This window comes from Patella vulgata, chromosome 3 (genome assembly GCF_932274485.2).
Source record: "Patella vulgata chromosome 3, xgPatVulg1.2, whole genome shotgun sequence".
Lineage (NCBI taxonomy): Eukaryota > Metazoa > Mollusca > Gastropoda > Patellidae > Patella > Patella vulgata.
The window spans coordinates 60,809,448-60,828,046 of NC_065881.2; the positions used below are offsets into that span (position 1 = coordinate 60,809,448).

Sequence of the window (18,599 nt, forward strand, 5' to 3'; positions counted from 1 at the left end):
GTTATTTTACTCAACTAGAGCTGTTCCCATTGATTTATGATAATACATTACAGATGGATTTTTATCAATCTGATTAAAATACAGATGTATATTTCATTTCGTTTTTTTATATTTTCGATGGCCTACACTACATGAAGATCTGACCGGTTGTAGCGGTAGGTCGAGTCAGAGGTCATACAAGCAGCCATTGACCCTATGACGTCTGCAGACATTTGATAAACCAATCAGCATTGATGTTACTAGTGGACTACCCACAGTTCCGTGCAAAACACACCTAAAGCTCGCCGTAACAGACCGTTTCATTGGCTAATTCCTCACACCATTCAGAACATGTCAATGATAACAACTCTTTCAGATCCTAGTGTAGTAAAGACGAGTAAAACGAAATTTTGAACTATAAAAACGAAACGAAATAGGATCTGTGTTTTAATCAGATTGGATTTTTATAACCATATATAATAGGTCATGATATTTAAGTTTGGCTTTTATTCTCTTTTGCTATATAGTAATTTGTAATGCTTTTAATTAATTAACTTCATTTATTAGATCTATAACAAACATCTACTTGTCACGTAATAAACTAATTCTTTTTATACACTTTCTTTTTCAGTCTCCAAATTATCTCAATGAACACTCTCTCAAAACATGCAGATGAGTTTCAAAGAAGGTATATTTTTTCAAACCGGCAAGTTAACCTAAATAGGACTGAACAACTAGGCAGTGATTGTTGAAATAACTACCAACTGGCATATTGTTTTGGATATAGCTTTGTCATGGGAATGGTAATTGTCACATGACACAAATTAAATTTTGATTGGCAAAGCAAATTGTAATATCTAAACTTAGTGGAAGTTGAACATGCACAAGTTGCGCAATGCCAGTTGTTGAGTCACAACTACCGCTAGTCTTAATGCACTACATATATTGAATTTGGCAATCCAAGGACTCAACAGTTATTGACAGTGGTTCCAAGAGCTTGACATGTCTACTAAAATCACACAAACTGCTCAATTATTAAGTAATTGCCTTTATTTATTTATAATTGACTGAATGAATTACATCTGAATTTAATAGTAAAAGTTAATATTTTATTTAGGATAGATGCAGGATATTTTGTGATGGGGGGGGGGTAGGGGGTGTTAATGGTGATTTGTGGCACATCAGTTACATCACCCCAACCAACAAAAAGCTCAATTTTACACATTTCATAGAAATAATAAATGAATATTTGTCCCCTGCCTTTCACTATTAAAATGGGTTTGTCTGTCTGTCTGTCAGTCACACTTTTTGGGACACAATAACTCTCCTTCTAATGAAGCTAGAATTTTCAAACTTGGTGTAGGTGTTTATTAGGTCTAGGTCAATGTCTTGATGGAGTTTGAAGGTGAGCATTTTCTGCTTAGGGTAAGCAGAGATAAGCAATTTGATTGGTTGATGCTTTGGGACACAATAACTTTAGTTCTAATGAAGTGAGAGTGATGAAACTTGGTGGTGTATAGTTTCATGACATCAATACCTTGACTAAGGTCGATAATGAGCATTTTCTGCTCAGGGTAAGCAGAGCGATAAGCAATTTGATTGACTTTGGAACACAATACCTCTCCTTCTAATTGAACTAGAAAGTTCAAACTTGGTGTAGGTGTTTATTTGGTCAGTGCCTTGATGGAGTTCGAAGATGAGCATTTTCTGCTTACGGTAAGCAGAGATAAGCAATCTGATTGGTTGATGCTTTGTGGCATGATAACTGAGAATTAATGATGCTTTTAATTGAGGTAGAATGTTTAAACTTGATGTAGATGTTCATTAGCTCAATGTCTTGACTGAGTTCAATGATTAACATTTCGAGCTAAAGCTAAGCAGAGCTAAGAAATTTCATTGGTCGATGCTTTGGGACAAGATAACTTTGATTCTATCTGATTGAGTCATCTTAAACATATTTTACTATCTGATAATAGTATTTTTAATGATCATGAATGAACAATCAAATTATAGGCTCTGATTGCTTAATATTCCCACAATAAATTAAATTATTATAGACCGTCAGGCACTATGCAGTCTATTACGTAACGTGTGCATTACACATGTATTTCTCAGCAAAGTCAGCACATTCATGATGTTGAAAGCATAATACATCACCACAACTACATTAAAATTTGTAGATTGTCAAAAAGAGTTTCTCTTAAAGATACATTAGTTAAGAGTTTTATAAAGAGTTGGCCATTCTTGCTATAATAATTCAAAAATAGATGATAAAAAAAAGAGAAAATTTTGAAAATTTCAGTCAAATTACTTTGTTCTGAACGGAATTGTCACTGTTGGAAGTTTGGACGAGAAATAGGAATCAATTGTGTCCGCACCGTCTATGAGAATTGGTGATCGTTTGATTGACAGACGATAACTCCACCTACATATTCTCAATTAACATGCTTAATGGCTATGGTAGCCTTGCTTGGCAGGCCTTTCATTACCAGTTTCCGGTAGTGACATCAGCGACTAACAGTAAACGTTCTCTTGGTCCGTCATTTATTGATTTAATTTTAAATGAACAACTGTTTAAGTCCAAGCTATCCGTGGGTCTACAGAGTTGATTTTGAGCTTGTCGTGTAAATAAAGGTCCTAATTAATAATTTCTATAACATCTGAAGCCGAAAGAAAGACCTACAATAGACAGATTTAGCTCTTGCATAATGTATGTTTAAAGTATCTCGAAGTAATAAAAATATTTTGGGGAAGATTAATGAAATATCTCAGTTAGTAGACAAATTATCACATTCATTGACAATGTGGGCAGTGGGTGTATATTATCCGGAATGTAACATAGTGGATAGATGCAGGATTTGCTAAGCTAAATAAAGATGCAATCTTACGTGGAATGAAATAGAATCAATTATGATTTAAGATTGTTTCGTATAAAGCTTTCAATTTCTAATTTATAGTGGTTTAGAATCACAGAGAGTTCAAGTAAATGGTGCAAGAATACATTATGTGAAGTCTGGTGTGGGTAATCATGTGTTATTATTGTTGCCAGGAGCACTCGGTGAGAAATATTCATTATTTATAATTAACTTAATTGGCCGACTGATCATTCAACTCAATTATACTGGAATGTCTGGCCTCTCTTCATGCATGTAGCATTCATTAGATCAATAGGAGATGTAGTATAGTGTATTTTTCTTAGCCCTGGCTAAGTGAGTAAATGCCCTTTATTTCAGACAGGTCTTGAAACATGTGTTTCCAACAGATTTGTCTTCAAAAATGACTTAATCTTATGAGAAATTCACAAAATTTGCTTTTTTGGGGTTGCTATGGATGGAGTATTGTATTGTTTAACTATTTGGTAGCCATGGAGGTTCAGTGTGTAAGACACTGGCTCGCTAGCCAGGAGGTGTAGGTTTCTTCCCCTATGTTGGCCGAGAAACTTCCTAAAGATTTTCCGGCATGGTTTTCCTTTGCCGGTGGTGCAGGACTGAGGGCCTAGTTATTCAGAAGGGACAAAAAAACCCCAAAAATACCGAGGTCCTGTGTACACATCGGTATGCACATGAAAAAAAAACAACTTGACAATTGGAATTTGAAAAAAGAGAAGGGCTGTATTGCCGCTGTCCAGGCAAAACTTCATTTATGGCACTCTGGTGTATGCCTCTCTTCAATAGGTCAGTCGGTGTAGAAAAGTAGGACGTTAAAACTCATTTCATTTAAATATTTTACAATCACTGGTTGTTTTTTGTCCCCCGCCTTTCGAAGAAAGCAGGGGACTATTAAAATGGGTTCGTCCGTCTGTCTGTCTGTCTGTCCGTCACACTTTTTGGGACACAGTAACTCTCTTCCTAATTGAGCTAGAATGTTCAAACTTGGTGTATGTGTTTATTAGGTCAATGCCTTGATGGAGTTCGAAGATGAGCATTTTCCGCTTAGGGTAAGCAGAGATAAGCAATTTGATTGGTTGATGCTTTGGGACACGATAACTTTAGTTCTAATTAAGTGAGATTGATGAAACTTGGTGTATAGATTTATTATATGAATACCTTAACTAAGTTCGATAATGAACATTTTTTGCTGAGGGTAAGCAGAGTGATAAGCAATTTGATTGGTAGAAACTTTGGAACACAATAACTCTCCTTCTAATTGAGGTAGAATGTTCAAACTTGGCATAGGTGTCTATTAGGTGAATGTTTAAACTTGATGTATATGTAGATGTTCATTAGGTGAATGTCTTGACTGAGTTCAATAATTAACATTTCGAGCTGAAGCTAAGCAGAGCTAATCGATTTCATTTGTCGATGGTTTGGGACAAGATAATCTTGATTCTATCTGATAGAGAGTGATGAAACTTAGTGAAAAAAATAAATGTGCGATTAATTAATATGTGTCATCTATTTATTTTGCAATTTCGGCGGGGGACATCAGCCTCACTGTTGGCTTGTTTAAATTAATATTATGATGTATAACAAGTTCAAAACTAAATATCTCACTTAACCAGAACTAGCTACAAATATAGATAAAAGTACTGTTATGTAAAATTGTGCTATATTTTGTTAACATTCTAGGTTCGTCTAAAACCGATTTTGAACCTCAGTTAACTGGTTTCAATAAAGAGAAGTTTTCTCTGATATCATTTGATCCACGGGGTTATGGTCAAAGTGTTCCACCAGAAAGAGACTGGCCATTAGATTACTTTAGAAGAGATGCTGATGATGCTGTGGGATTAATGAAGGTAATTTCTTTTTAATGTCATGATTTTTATACGCCCACAATGAAATAATAGCTAAACAAATTCTAATGTCTTTCTGATAATTGCTTAATGAGTTAAACATTGTTACTCTTAATCAGATTTTAGTGTATTATAAATGTTTCATCACCGACAAAAGTAAGAATATGCATCAACTCTTGTTGACTGCCAGGACGATTTAGCTGCTGTGGGCGTATGTTTCATTGCCTTGCAACCTATCTTTATGCCAATATATAATCATGTGCACTGGTAATGTTATTATATGCCCACATTTTCATGGACATACATTATTGTCGCCCCTGTCTGTCCGTGTGCCTGTTCACATTTTGTTTGTGGATACTCATCTACAGATCACAATTTTTATCCAATTTTGACGAAACTTGAAATATAGGTTTACATCTTGGTTCCTTTCGATATTGGCTTGTATCAGACCGTAACTTCATGGATTATGGCCACTGATTATACAAAAAATTATGATTTTAGCTTGTGGACACTCTAGAGGTCACAATTTTTATCTGATTTTGATGAAACTTAAAATGTATGTTTATAACAGAAAGTTCTCGGTAATCTTTCAATATTAGTGCATAACTTCTTGGATTATGGCCCCTGATTGTACAAAAACTCACATTTTTAGCTTGTATTCAATTCCAAATGTATTGCCATTACACCCTAATGATGTTTGAGTTCGAATTTCATCCCAAATATCTCGGTTCGGACTGTAACATCCTGGATTATGGCCTCTTATTGTACGAAAATCCCTGTTATATTATTTTAAGTGAAATGACCAACTCATAGAGACACACTGCACAACAATTTTGAACTACTTCAGATAATGTTAAACACTCTTGGTCTGATAACCTTTCTATTACCTTTTGGGAATCGGTGTTAATTTCTATTGTATACAACATATTACAGAGATTATCCTATAAGAAGTTCTCTGTTCTGGGTTGGAGTGATGGTGGTATAACGGGATTAATATTGGCGGCTCAGTATCCAGAATTGGTTCATCGCCTGGTTGTGTGGGGATCAAATGCATATGTGGCACCTACTGATGTGGATTTATTTAAAGGTAATGTGATTTAATGTTAATTATTAGGATTTTCTTTTTAACTCTAAAAAGTTGTGTATTTTCAAATTAAAGAATTGAGCACTATAAGTAACAAAACTTTATTTTGTTATGTCTGCTTATTTAGGGTTGTCGAATATTGATACATGGAGTGCCAGAATGCGTGAACCATTTATCAAGGTTTATGGTGAAAAATATTTTAGAACTCAGTGGAAGAATTGGATTGAGGCATATTGCAGATATTATTATGAGAGAGATGGTGGGTGGAGTTTTCCTTTTTATATATACTGATATTAATGCTGCTGATTGTCATTTGCATGTTTCGGACAATATATAAATTTCCAATGCTTAATCCAAGCTAAAATGTTCTCTTATTATTTATATAAAATTTAATTTAGACAAAAAATTCAAAATATCAATGACAGATAATCTCCCTGGTTAGAGTCAATCAAAAAGATTCGTAAAATACTCCTACCTTGCAAAGCATATGGGTAAATAAAAAAAGCTATGCAACTCGGCTTGTTATCCAAAAGTAAAATCATCCAAAACTTTCTACAAGGCTGGTCTGAAAAGGACACAAGAATTTAATCTGTGCTGTGTGATTCTACTGATTCCTAAGAATGATTATGTAAAGTTTCCACAAAACATCAAATTCCATTCTGTCTTATCAAATTCAGAAATACTGGGTAGTAACTTTATTAATAGTTCATTTCACCGGTCATTCAATTCCAAAAGGTTTCAAAAAGTGCTCCACATAAGATTGTATATATGCAAGTTACATATTTGTTCATATTTAAAAACTATAATTGAATTTCTAAGCTATATAATATTATGTTTTTGTAGGTGACATCTGTAAAGACGATTTAAAGAATATTAAATGTCCAACTTTTATCATACATGGTAAAAAAGATCCTCTTGTTATTGAGGAACATCCAAATTACTTACATGAAAATATTAGCAATTCAAGGTAAATTTTTTTGTATGTAATGTATGCAAGTTCTTAAGCATTCACCTGATTTTTCACCTCAGAATAGCGCAGGTCTTCAGTTCCACTTGATCCCTGCATGGGCCTGTTGTCATTATGGATATGCGCCATTTAAGACAAGTGTTCATAGAAGTTATTATGATTAGACAAGGCAGGAAACAAGACCTTCACAAAACTCAAGACACCCTATTTAACAACTGTATTTCAAGTAGCTATTCATCTAATATTACCTTATTTTCTGTTATTTCACTTGATGAAGATCAACCTGTTCAGTGAGTTTCAGTGGCTAAGAATAGCTTTTACTGGCCGCTGTCTCCCATGGACCACCATTGAGTTAAAATATTGAGAAGCTATATACATTTATAGATAATCTAATGTAGATTTAGAAGATCATACACCCAGGTCATTTATTGTGCAGCTTCCTTATTTTTATATGGTCAAGAAAGTGATTGAAAGTAATACTTTAGTAGTGCTTACATGTGTAGGATTTACAATCATGTGATATTTACCATTATCACCATATTTCAACAGCTTATTAATTTCTACATTTAAATTTTTTGACAAACTCTCCACAGGTTGGAGGGAATATTACAGAATGTAGCCAAATGGAATTTGACAGGTCCCTTTATATATACACTGATTTCGTTCTTAGTGATTATTATTATATTCCTACAACAATCTTCATTTCTTTGTTTTGTGTTGGATTTTCTTTTTCAGATTACATGTCATTCCAGAAGGAAAACACAACCTACACCTAAGATATGCCAAGGAATTTAATCAACTGGTTCAATCGTTTTTAGACGAAACATGATTCTGCTTAAAATAGTGCATCGGGACTTTGATTGTTGATGATGAGAATAAAGATTGTAATATATTGTGCTTCAGATTTTCTTTTCAGTTTCTGTGTAAGACATTTAATAATACAACATGATTGTAGATCTAGTATGATTTAATTATATTTACTACATGTAGTATTACAATAATGAAGTATTTACATAATGTTTAATTTAATGGAAATACTATTTTATGTTTTAATAATAGTGCCTTACATGGATGATTGTATATATTATGTTAATCCATGATTATTATCCAAATAAACAAGGTTTAATTATTAAACTAATGTTATGTTCTTACCTGATGTCAACAGAATTTCAATAAAACCTGTTAATTAATAATGAATGCAATATTCAAGAGCGAAATCTGTCTATTGCAGGTCTTTCTTTAGGCCTTAAAAGTTATATACATTATTAATTAGACATTTATTAACATGATAAGGCCATAAAAAAAAACTCTTGATGCCATCGGATGGCTCGGATTCCAAGTAGATGTAGATTAGAAAGGTTCGGCCATTTAATGATTTAATTTATAAATGGAGAAGCAAGGCTAAGTCTCGAACAACTAACAATCAATGCACACATTTTGTCAAAACTACAAACATTGATAGCTTCGCTCAGAATAAAGTAATTTGAACGAAATTTTCAATACATTCATTCATTTTTGAACTATTATAACAAGAACAGCTAGACATTCATTTGTAAATAGTACCTGTATAATATTTTGTACTAATATAGCAATGTATGTTTCCATATGCATGTAGAGCTTTTTCCCCTGGAAATTTTGATATTCTTGCAGTACACAATACATGTATACATTGCTCTTATGGTTGTGAGTATTGCCAGATGTTTACAGCGATGATAATATTGTGCCATTTTAAATGATTAGTTGACACTTTTGTAAAGACAAGATTGGAAATGTTTCTTTGTTATGGCCTTCATAAGTATTTGGGACTTGATGTAAAAGCATAAGGAAAAATAAATATTTTAAAGATTTTATTTGATTAAATTTAATCAACTGTAGATTTGAGGATATAATCTTTTTGCAGTACTAAAAGAGTTAGTGCCCCTTAAAATATATCAATCTTTTCTCAACAAATTCACAACAAAAATCATTCAGTTTTTATACGCCCACATTTTCATGTGGACGTATTATGCCGTCGCCCCTGTCTGCCCAGACATGCTTCCATAATTTGTTTGTGGACACTCTAGATGTCACAATTTTTTTGTCCGATTTTGATGAAACTTGAAATGTTGGGCCTATGTTTATAATCCAAAGATTGTGCCTTCTTTTGATATTTGTGCATATCGGACTGTAACTTCCTGGATTATGGTCCCTGTTTTTATGAAAATCGTGTTTTTAGCCTGTGGAACGTCTAGAGGTCACGATTTTTATCCAATTTTTAAAAATGTTTAAATTTATCACCGTTACACTCTAATGACACCCTAATGACGGTTGATTTCAAATTTTGTTAAAATCAAGACCAAAACTGCCTGACAAAATGGCGGCTCCTTGTACGCAAATAGTGTAAAAGTATGTCATACCAAGGTTGTGGACCCTATAGGAGTCATAATTGTTATCAGATTTTGATGCAACTTAAAATATATGTTTATGCCCAAAATGTGGGCTTAGCTTGCCTGGCAACCGCTGGTATTTAAAAGTCATAACAAAAAAAAAAATTCTATTTGTAAAATTTTAAGCAATCACAGAAGGTACACCTTCAAAAGCTAATGCATTTATCAATTGATGTTGATCTATAAACTTCACATTAGTGTACAAAATTTATTCCCTCATAAAACTTACTATTTCACAGTTTATTTCACCTTTATTCTGAGTCTATATAATACCAATCTTTTAGAATAGCTAACTGTTCAATTTGTTTATCATTTAACTCATCACAGTCTTGTAGATATTGTAAAATCGTCAAAAAAGTTGACTTGTGTAAAGCTATTGATGCTGCCTTTGCTTTCATCATTTCCTCAAAAACTTCATTAACTTCACCATTTTCACCTAAAAATATATGTACAATGTTCTAAGTTGCAAAATACTAGTAATTGTTCCACTGATAACGCTCAGTACTATCGACTTGGCAGGCTATATCCCTTAATTTTATTTGAATATATACATGTATGGACATCAAAAACAAAACCTTTTCATATATTCTTATTTCAATAACAGTTATATCACTTTTAAGTGTATTTATATAACAGCATTAGACTATCTTACAGGTAGGAATGTAATCTGTTAACTTACATAAACTTTGTATATATGACTGTAAGATTAATGTCCTCAGTTTTGTTTTAATTGGCAGATCGGCACTTAAAATATTTTTAAACACCACAACTTTATTGAAATCCACATTATTTTTCTTGGATACAATATCATTGATCATCAATGGGATAAACTGTTGAATATTTTCCTGTGATCCTAATAATTCATTGGCTTTATCGAAATGTTCCGTCAACAGAAAACTTTTCCACAAGGCTGCTCCAGGTTCCAGAACAGCTGGATCCATTTCACGACAATCTTCCACAAACTCTTCTATCACATTTATTTTGTGTGGAAATTGTTTAATAACCATAACAGCCAGTAGAGTGAATAAAGTATCTACACTTTGATATCTCCGTGTTCTATGATATAACAACCGTAATACGGACATACCCTCATCAACACGACCACTGTTATAATATGCCTCTTGTAAACAATGGAAGAATTTAGTTTCAGAACACAATTTTTCATCTATCAAGAATTCGTGCAGACTTAACAAACCCTCAAATTCTCCAAGATTGGCAAGTTGTTGCAATAAATTTAGAATTATATTCTCGTGGGGCACAACACCATTTTTAACCGAAGTTTTTAGTAATGCTACACCCTTTTCCATCTCCCACATATCCATGTGTTTAATTAGTTTTTTCTCAATAGTTTCACGTTTATAACTAGATTGGCATCTTTGTGAAGTAGTGAAATTATGTATACATGTTATATTTAATCTGTAGCACTGTAGGTTCTGATTGCAGACATCACGGCACTGGTTGATCGGTCTGATGATATCGGTGTTATACTGACATCTTGGCAATCGACTTATAATATTATTCAAATGGTATTTCTTGAACTGATCTAGCGTTACTGGAATTATGCAGTTTTTTAGTATGACTAACCTGCTACTATTAAAAAAAGGTGACATAGTTATAGTTTATCACTAAACAACCTTCCGAGGTAAAAGTCCATCAACCCGTTGTACAAGGGAATCCCCACGTATTGTTGGGAAATACCGCCTGGTCTTATATCAGATCGAGGCTGAAGGGGAATTCCATTCATTGGTCAAAGGTCACGAGATTTAAACAAGGCTAGCGCTTACCCTAACCCTGGACCTAGCCCAAATGCTTTCTTACCCTAACCTACAATCTCGCCTTCAATCACGTGCCCTAACCTTATTAACATTTCAGCGACCTTGGCGAAAATTGAGCTTGCCTTAACAAATAGATTTAGCCAGACTTGGGCATCTTAGAGGGACGAAACGAAATAGGATTTAACCCACAATATTTTACAATTCTGTCTTGCCAATTGGGGTGCAGGCTGTTTTGTAACCTGGCTGTTTCGTACCTAGTTCATTTATACAAATTATCGTCAATAATCCCAACTTACTCATCAATTAGGCTATCGTCAATAATTCCAAACTCACTTATCAGAATGATTCAGTAGCAGTATTTGTTGATTTTTTTAAAAAATATATCAAATATCGTTAATAATCCCATTAAATTACTCACAGTGGCGGCGCCCGCCGTCGGTGGTTGGAGGGGCAAAGCTGGGGAAAAGTCCAAGGTTCAGGGGGCAAAGGCACGAGTTTTAACTAGGGGTAGGGGGGGGGGCTCTCCCAGAAAATTTTGAACAACGGGCTACCGAAAATGCAGCCTGGCAGTATTTCAGGCATTGATTGTTGAGGTACAGTGTCAAACGAACAGACTTGCGAACCTCGACGAAGCCCACTCAGTGGCGCCAAAGAAGGGAGTCTTTACGGAGGGTATGGGGGACCTTCCCCCCAACATTTTGAAATATAGATTCAGTCAGGCACCGATCGTCGAGACAAGTAGATCTGACAGATACGTTCCGTCGACTAATCACTAGTTTATCCGACCAGAGAACAAAATGTCAAACGAACGGACTTGCGAACCTCAACGAAGTCCCCTTGTGAGCGCCAAAGTAGCAATTCCTTGTGGGAGGTATTGGGCACCTCCCCAAGAAAATTTTGAAAAATAGACTGTGGGAAATGCTGTTTGACAGTATTCAGGCACCGATTGTAGAGATAAATAGAGCTCATCAGATGCCATCTCTCGCCTGATCATTAGTCTATCCGACCAAATACGGTTTTATTTTCTAAAATTATTGGTGGGGGGGGGGCAAACAGAGGGCAGACCAGAATTATGGGGAAGGGGCAAATGTTCCTCCCCCCTTGGCGCCGCCACTGCTTACTCATCAGCTGCAATAGGACCTATATGGTAGTCGTGTCATGTTTTATCACTCAGTGCAAAAGTAATCTAGGTTACGTGAAATCACATGCGTATACTAATTCTAATTCAATTTTTTTAATTATTCGGTAAGGTTTCACCTTTATTTCAATGTTTTCTACATACCTCAGAATGGCTTCAGGGAAACAATCTTCGTTACGCACGTTTTTTGAACCTGTGCCTGAAAGCAGGCATACATCCGATGATCAGTCACAGATTCCGGCATCGGCTGAGGCACCGTCTACATCAAAGGAACCACCAGTCGAAGTCGTTCCGATCCAGTGTGGGCCGGCCCCTGACCCGCCTGACTATCTTGATATTGCGACAGCTCTGAATCGGGAGAAGCAGTTGACTGATTTGGAGCGGTATGATTTATTGAAAAATTGTTCGAAACTGGATCGCAACTTTGTGTTTCCTCGCCATCAAGAAGGTAATCGCGTGCGATCATTTCAACGTCGATGGCTAGACGATCATTCGTGGCTGGCGTATTCCAAATCGTTAGACGGCGGAATTTTCATTTGCTTTGTAACTGTTGTAGTTCACATATCTGCTCTTTAATGCGTATACAATTGCTTTCGGAATGAGGCCGCGACGAAGACTCCGGGGACTACACCAAACCACTAATGCATGCGGCACTCTGATGATTACCCTTTGCTCCAATGTAAGCCCCCCCCCACCCCCGACAAAATCCTGGATCCGGGCCTGACCCATGCAATGAACCATGATTTATTGAAAAATTGTTCGAAACTGGATCGCAACTTTGTGTTTCCTCGCCATCAAGAAGGTAATCGCGTGCGATCATTTCAACGTCGATGGCTAGACGATCATTCGTGGCTGGCGTATTCCAAATCGTTAGACGGCGGAATTTTCATTTGCTTTGTTACTGTTGTAGTTCACATATCTGCTCTTTAATGCGTATACAATTGCTTTCGGAATGAGGCCGCGACGAAGACTCCGGGGACTACACCAAACCACTAATGCATGCGGCACTCTGATGATTACCCTTTGCTCCAATGTAAGCCCCCCCCCCCCCGACAAAATCCTGGATCCGGGCCTGACCCATGCAATGAACCATGATAAAAAAATTTACCAGCATAGCGGCGTGTACATCGTCGAATTGAAATTGTCATGGGTTCGTTTACAGACTTCGGTTTTCAGTTTCATCCGAATGACTAGACGCCTTATCACCAGGCCATCCGTTCTACACCGATGACAAAAGGAAACCTGCTGCCTGGAAAATCCCGAGAAACTTTCTCGGCCACACTCGCCGAGCCAAAGTTCGCGAATAACAAAATGATACTATCTCACGTAAACATGGGTGCCTTTCTACTAAATATTTTAAGGCCAGAAAAAAACCTATTAAGTCAAGTTCAATGATTTAGCGCAAGAAGTCCAGTCTATATTAAAGATGGCGCAGAAGCCGTGCAACAATGAAGACGAGCATAGGCCTCCTATGCCTACTCCATGCAGCGTGCTCTTGGGAAATGTTTACTCGGACAGCGGCGTTTCCGCCTGCTCTTCGTCGAATTCCATCTGCCAAGGATCCTTTACGTGCACACCAACGTGTACACGAGACCTCGGGTTTTCGTCCCATCTGAACAATTAGACACTGTTCCTTACCAGCCCCGCATCACCGAGACTAAGTCTTGGTGGTGATCTGGTTCTATCTTGTACAGGACAGTCATCCATAAATAATATTTAGCTTTTTATAACGTGTGATATTTATTACTTCAAAAATAATTCTATCTACAAAACAAATCAAAAAATTTATGGTATAAATTAGTTAGCGGTTATCCGGATACGACGTCTCAGTACAATACAAAGCCCTATAGCTGATGCCAGGGATAAATACAACAAGATGCCAAATACAATTAAAACAATTTGCCATGGCTTTAAAGCAGATTTGTCCTTGCCATCATGGCGATCACATTGGCTATTAAAATCCTGCAGTTTAATATTAACAAGCTCTTTTGGGTTACTGCATGTAACCATGTCTATATCTGTAAATTTATCCTCTTTTTCGATTATTGAACTTTTAATTAAAGACACCAACCAACCTAATTCACAATCACATTTCCAAGGATTATTTTTAAAAAGGACCGTTTGCATATCTTTAAAAATACTTTTGAGATCCACGGGAATTTTTTCTAAACTGTTATTTTCAATATTTAGTTCATTCAGTAAAACATGATTTTTTGATTCACTGGAAATCGTATGTATTTGATTATTGCTCGCATCCAGAATAACAGTGGTGTAATGTTCATAACGTCTAATTACCAATTCGGTCAATTCATTGGAGGAAATATTGATTAATAAAGAAGCGTTTTCACATATTGGTACAGAAACTGGGCTCTGTTTTCCGTCATTTCTGCTACAATCTACTGTTAGCTTTTCACTTTTCATTTGACATGTACAATACTGTGGACAAGTTGTCAGATCACACGATAGAGAGAATTTTAACATAATAAAAAACAAAGGAAACCCAGTCACTGTTATTTGAAACATGAAAATATTTCCCAGGAATATTTACGTCGCTACCAAACTCGATCTGTATACCGTATCCAGGAATCCATATTCTGAAGAAAAAGAAAAGATAATTTTACAAAAAGATCATTAGAGTTCAATATATCTGACGATGTTTGTGCAAATTAAATATTACTTTTACATACCCGACATACCAATACATTATATTACTAAATAAGGTGGGTTTATCTATTTCTAAAATATATATAGCTATGGCTATTGTAGGCCATAAATCCGTTATATAAATTACAAGTGTAATTTTTACAGCTATATCATTCCCATATCAATAACAAGTCCACTGTTAATCAGTACACACTCTCAATAACTTATATATGCGCTGTTTAAACATACTTTCAGCTTGAGGCATATCTTTCTGTCATAAACATTCAATGACATGCATTTGAAATTCATAAGGTATGACAAAAAAAAAAGACCCACTCACCTAAACATATAATTTCCAAATTAACTGCAGCACACGTTTTTTTGTAGTCTAAACAGTGTCTTTCCTGAACTAGTTATCAATAAATAATTCATTTAACCGCGAACACGTCATAATAATTTAAATGATTTGGCTGTTGGTTGATATTAGACATTGTTGTGAACCATTGACAGTAAAAGAGGGAATCGATACTTCTCAACACTTTGTTTATCCACGCCATGGTTACTAGATGAAAACATTTTTTTTTTATTACCTCCTTCTAGCGTCTATCCTACTATATTCCTTATAGATAGGGGATAATTGGGACAATTTTATTGCATATTATAAATACTTCCTTAATGCATTGTAGAAAATAAACGATCCTGATTTGTGTAAAATATTAACAATTTTAAAGTCCATAACACTAGCACGTGTAATGATGCACCGATAACACTGAAGGCTTTGGAAAAGGGTGTGTGCTTGCAGAGACTATTTCGAAAAAAAGGTAGAGTACAGAGAGCGGGGCATTCTACTGCTAGGGAAGACAACTCTGTCTTGGAGATAGGGAGCGGGGTAGTTTGGGGGTTTGGGGCCATTCTACCGATTGTTTTTAGTTTGTTGTTTTTTTGCCTTTTTTCAATAAAGTGCTCTTGCATTTCAGCCATTTGTTTGTCAGATAGCTGTACTTCATTGTGCTTTCAAATTCTGCTAAAAAAAAATCCAAAACTTCTTTCGGCACAACTTTTAAACATTTATAAATGCTTAGATAATTATAGATACCTCGTTGTTTGCATGTAACTCCAACAGTATCTAGAACTGCGATGCAGTAATGACGGGTTTCACTGGTACCACGTTATCCTTGAACTTATGTCACTTCCGGTGCGATGTTAACTTGAACTTATGTCACTTCCGGTACCAATGAAACCGTTAAACAGATTTCCACATAAGCATTGCACACGTGTTATAAAATGGATACAGAATCAACCAAATCCAGCAATATCAATTCCATTTATACATTTGTTACCATGTGTTACATAATGTGAAAAAAAGTGATCATGACAAAATTTGTTACTAACTTACCGCTAAGTTAGATGATTTTCTAATGGAAAATTAAAATGCGAAAAAGTTTTAAAAACTGATCCTGACAAAATTGTTGTTTTTCTCGACAAGGGAAGATGCTAGAATCAATTTGTGATCCAATATATATATATATGTCCATGGGAATCAAATATCATAATTTTAAACGAATAATAAATATAACGCACTTCAAAAAAATATTGTTTTGAAGGTTAAAAATACAATTTTTGCCAAAATGACATTAATTTCGGTGATAATGAAAATGTTAAATTAGTTCTAGGAAATCAGAAATGGCATAAGGCATTACATGGTGAAATCTTTTATAAAAATCGAATAATAATTGACACTTTTATGGACCAAAAACCTTGAAAAGTGACTTGTAGTAAATCGTCTATTTCTCTGCAACCGTACAAGTTAGAAACCATTTTGCGATATATCTAAATGTTCGCATGGGTTCATTCTATTTGTTCATTGTAAGCAAATATCTTAATTTTTTTTTTTTTTTTAAAAAGAAAGGACAAATGTGACTCAGATGAATAAAATATTTTTAGGGCTAAAAATAGAGTTTATGTCGAAATGACGCCATATTAGGTGATACTGAAAATATAAAATTGGTTCCGCCCAGACAAAAGTGTCGTTAGGCATTACTTGGTGAAAACATATCGATAAAGCAGACTATAATTAACTTCTTTACGGGCAAAATAACGTGAAAAGTGACTCATAAAAAATTGTCCATTTCTTGGAAACTGCTAATTACAAATTAATTTTGACATAGATAGTCTTCGTTGGGATTATTGCTACAGGTTTATGAAAGTTGTCAAGAAATATTTTAAAATATAAAAAGCCTGAATGCAATGCAGAATAGCTCATTTTTACACCTTTTCTTCACCTTTAAATCAAAATGGCGCAAATACAAAACAGGGATATAAAAACTAAGCCCGAAACATTTTGCGTCTTTAGTAGGAGTATTTATCTTGATCGGTCAGATTTGTAAACATTAATATGTTCTTTTGAAAAGCGACCTTTCGACACGTCAAAATTGAAGTTTTGGACAAAATTACGTCAGTTTCGGTCCCGACAGAAAACTTTATCGGTAGAAAAAAGTTGAGAATTTGCACCACAGGGCATATGAGCTTTACTTTTATACAAATCAGGCAATAATTAATTAACCCAGAACCCATAAACTGAAATTAAAATGCGCAAAATCGTAAGAAACGATGGTTATTTGTCGGCAACGAAGTTGTTAGAAACAATTTTTTGATATCAATATGATCGTATTGATTTATACTATTTGACCATTGGAATCAAACATCATGATTTTAAACGAATAATAAATAAAACTCATTTGGATTCACACCCTAGAAAACCGATAGGAATCTAAATAACAGAAGTTTATGAAAAGAAAAAAAAGTAGTTTCCGAGATAAAAGCGTCTGAATAGGCCCCAGAAAGTAAAACACTAGATATTCGGGGTCTCATAATCTATTGCCTAACCATTGAATTTGTATCATTTGGATGCCACATAATAGTCCATTATTCGGGCTATCCAACGACACTTTAGTTGTAATGATCTGGTGACATCTGAGGAAGAAATCAAGTTTTTTGCAAGAGCACCAAACCTTTTACTTTTTCCTTTTTTTTCATTTGTAGGACTACTTCCAGTATACGAATCACTGTCTAGCTACTTTTAACAACCGAATTGAGCATTTGAATCGTACCAGGGCTCTATAATGAGATATTACATTATCTGATCAGATGAATTTCCCCTGAGAAATTGTTTGTTCAAATGTGTCCTAAATGCAAAAATGTCAAAATATCGAAAATTAAATTTTAATTACTCACTACATATTATAAATCATCAGAATCGTCATTAGATCAGCTATCAAAATAAATAAACCTTTTTTGAAGATCTGTATAAATAAAAAAATAATTGAGCATTTTCCCAAATTTAATGATTTTTCGTCTTTTTTCGATTTTTAGTCCCTTTTTTCTCCTATTCCAGTTAGTTCAAAGCCACATTGAATGCTATCCTGCACAAGAATAACGAAAGGATATTTGATATAGAAAGTTCAACAAAAATCGCTGGAGTAGTTTTCGAGATGAAGGCGTCCTAAAAGGCTAAAAAACAGAAAATACTTTATTTTCGGCGTGTCATATTTTGCCATATTGGGCATCATATGGTAATCCATTTTTCCAAAATATTTGACATTATTTCGATTACTTCCGGTTTACGGATCATTGTCGGTATAGTTTTATTCAAAGGGATGGGCATAGGACTTCATGTTCATGAAGTTTTAGAAACATCCATTAGGCCGGGGTTTTTTTTCAAAAAAAAGTTTTTAAATGGGCAGAATTTTTTTTTAAAATTCGACAAATAAAGGGCGGTAACTCTGAATGAAACCTTTATTTGCTCCAATTGGGTTGGCTTTGGGTATCCCAAAATGTAGGTCAAGTTTGAAAATT

At 34.9% G+C, this 18,599-nt stretch overlaps 2 protein-coding genes across 2 annotated transcripts; one reads left to right on the forward strand and one right to left on the reverse strand.

Annotated features, from left to right (window-relative positions):
* Positions 1 to 756: 756 nt before the first annotated feature.
* On the forward strand, positions 757 to 10,232 carry LOC126815161 (valacyclovir hydrolase; the record flags this gene model as incomplete). The annotated part of the gene is made up of 7 exons (XM_050540718.1): positions 757 to 782; positions 2,937 to 3,037; positions 4,548 to 4,714; positions 5,645 to 5,798; positions 5,923 to 6,054; positions 6,639 to 6,762; positions 7,498 to 10,232. Coding segments are annotated over 7 exons (798 nt in total), but the record flags the coding sequence as incomplete, so codon positions are not given.
* LOC126814227 (uncharacterized) lies at positions 9,440 to 11,325 on the reverse strand. The gene is made up of 2 exons (XM_050539257.2): positions 9,868 to 11,325; positions 9,440 to 9,624 (listed from the first exon to the last, which is right to left on the reverse strand). Exons 1-2 carry the CDS (start codon positions 10,796 to 10,798, stop codon positions 9,440 to 9,442), a joined length of 1,116 nt encoding a protein of 371 aa, XP_050395214.1. The 5' UTR covers positions 10,799 to 11,325.
* Between the last annotated feature and the right edge of the window lie 7,274 nt (positions 11,326 to 18,599).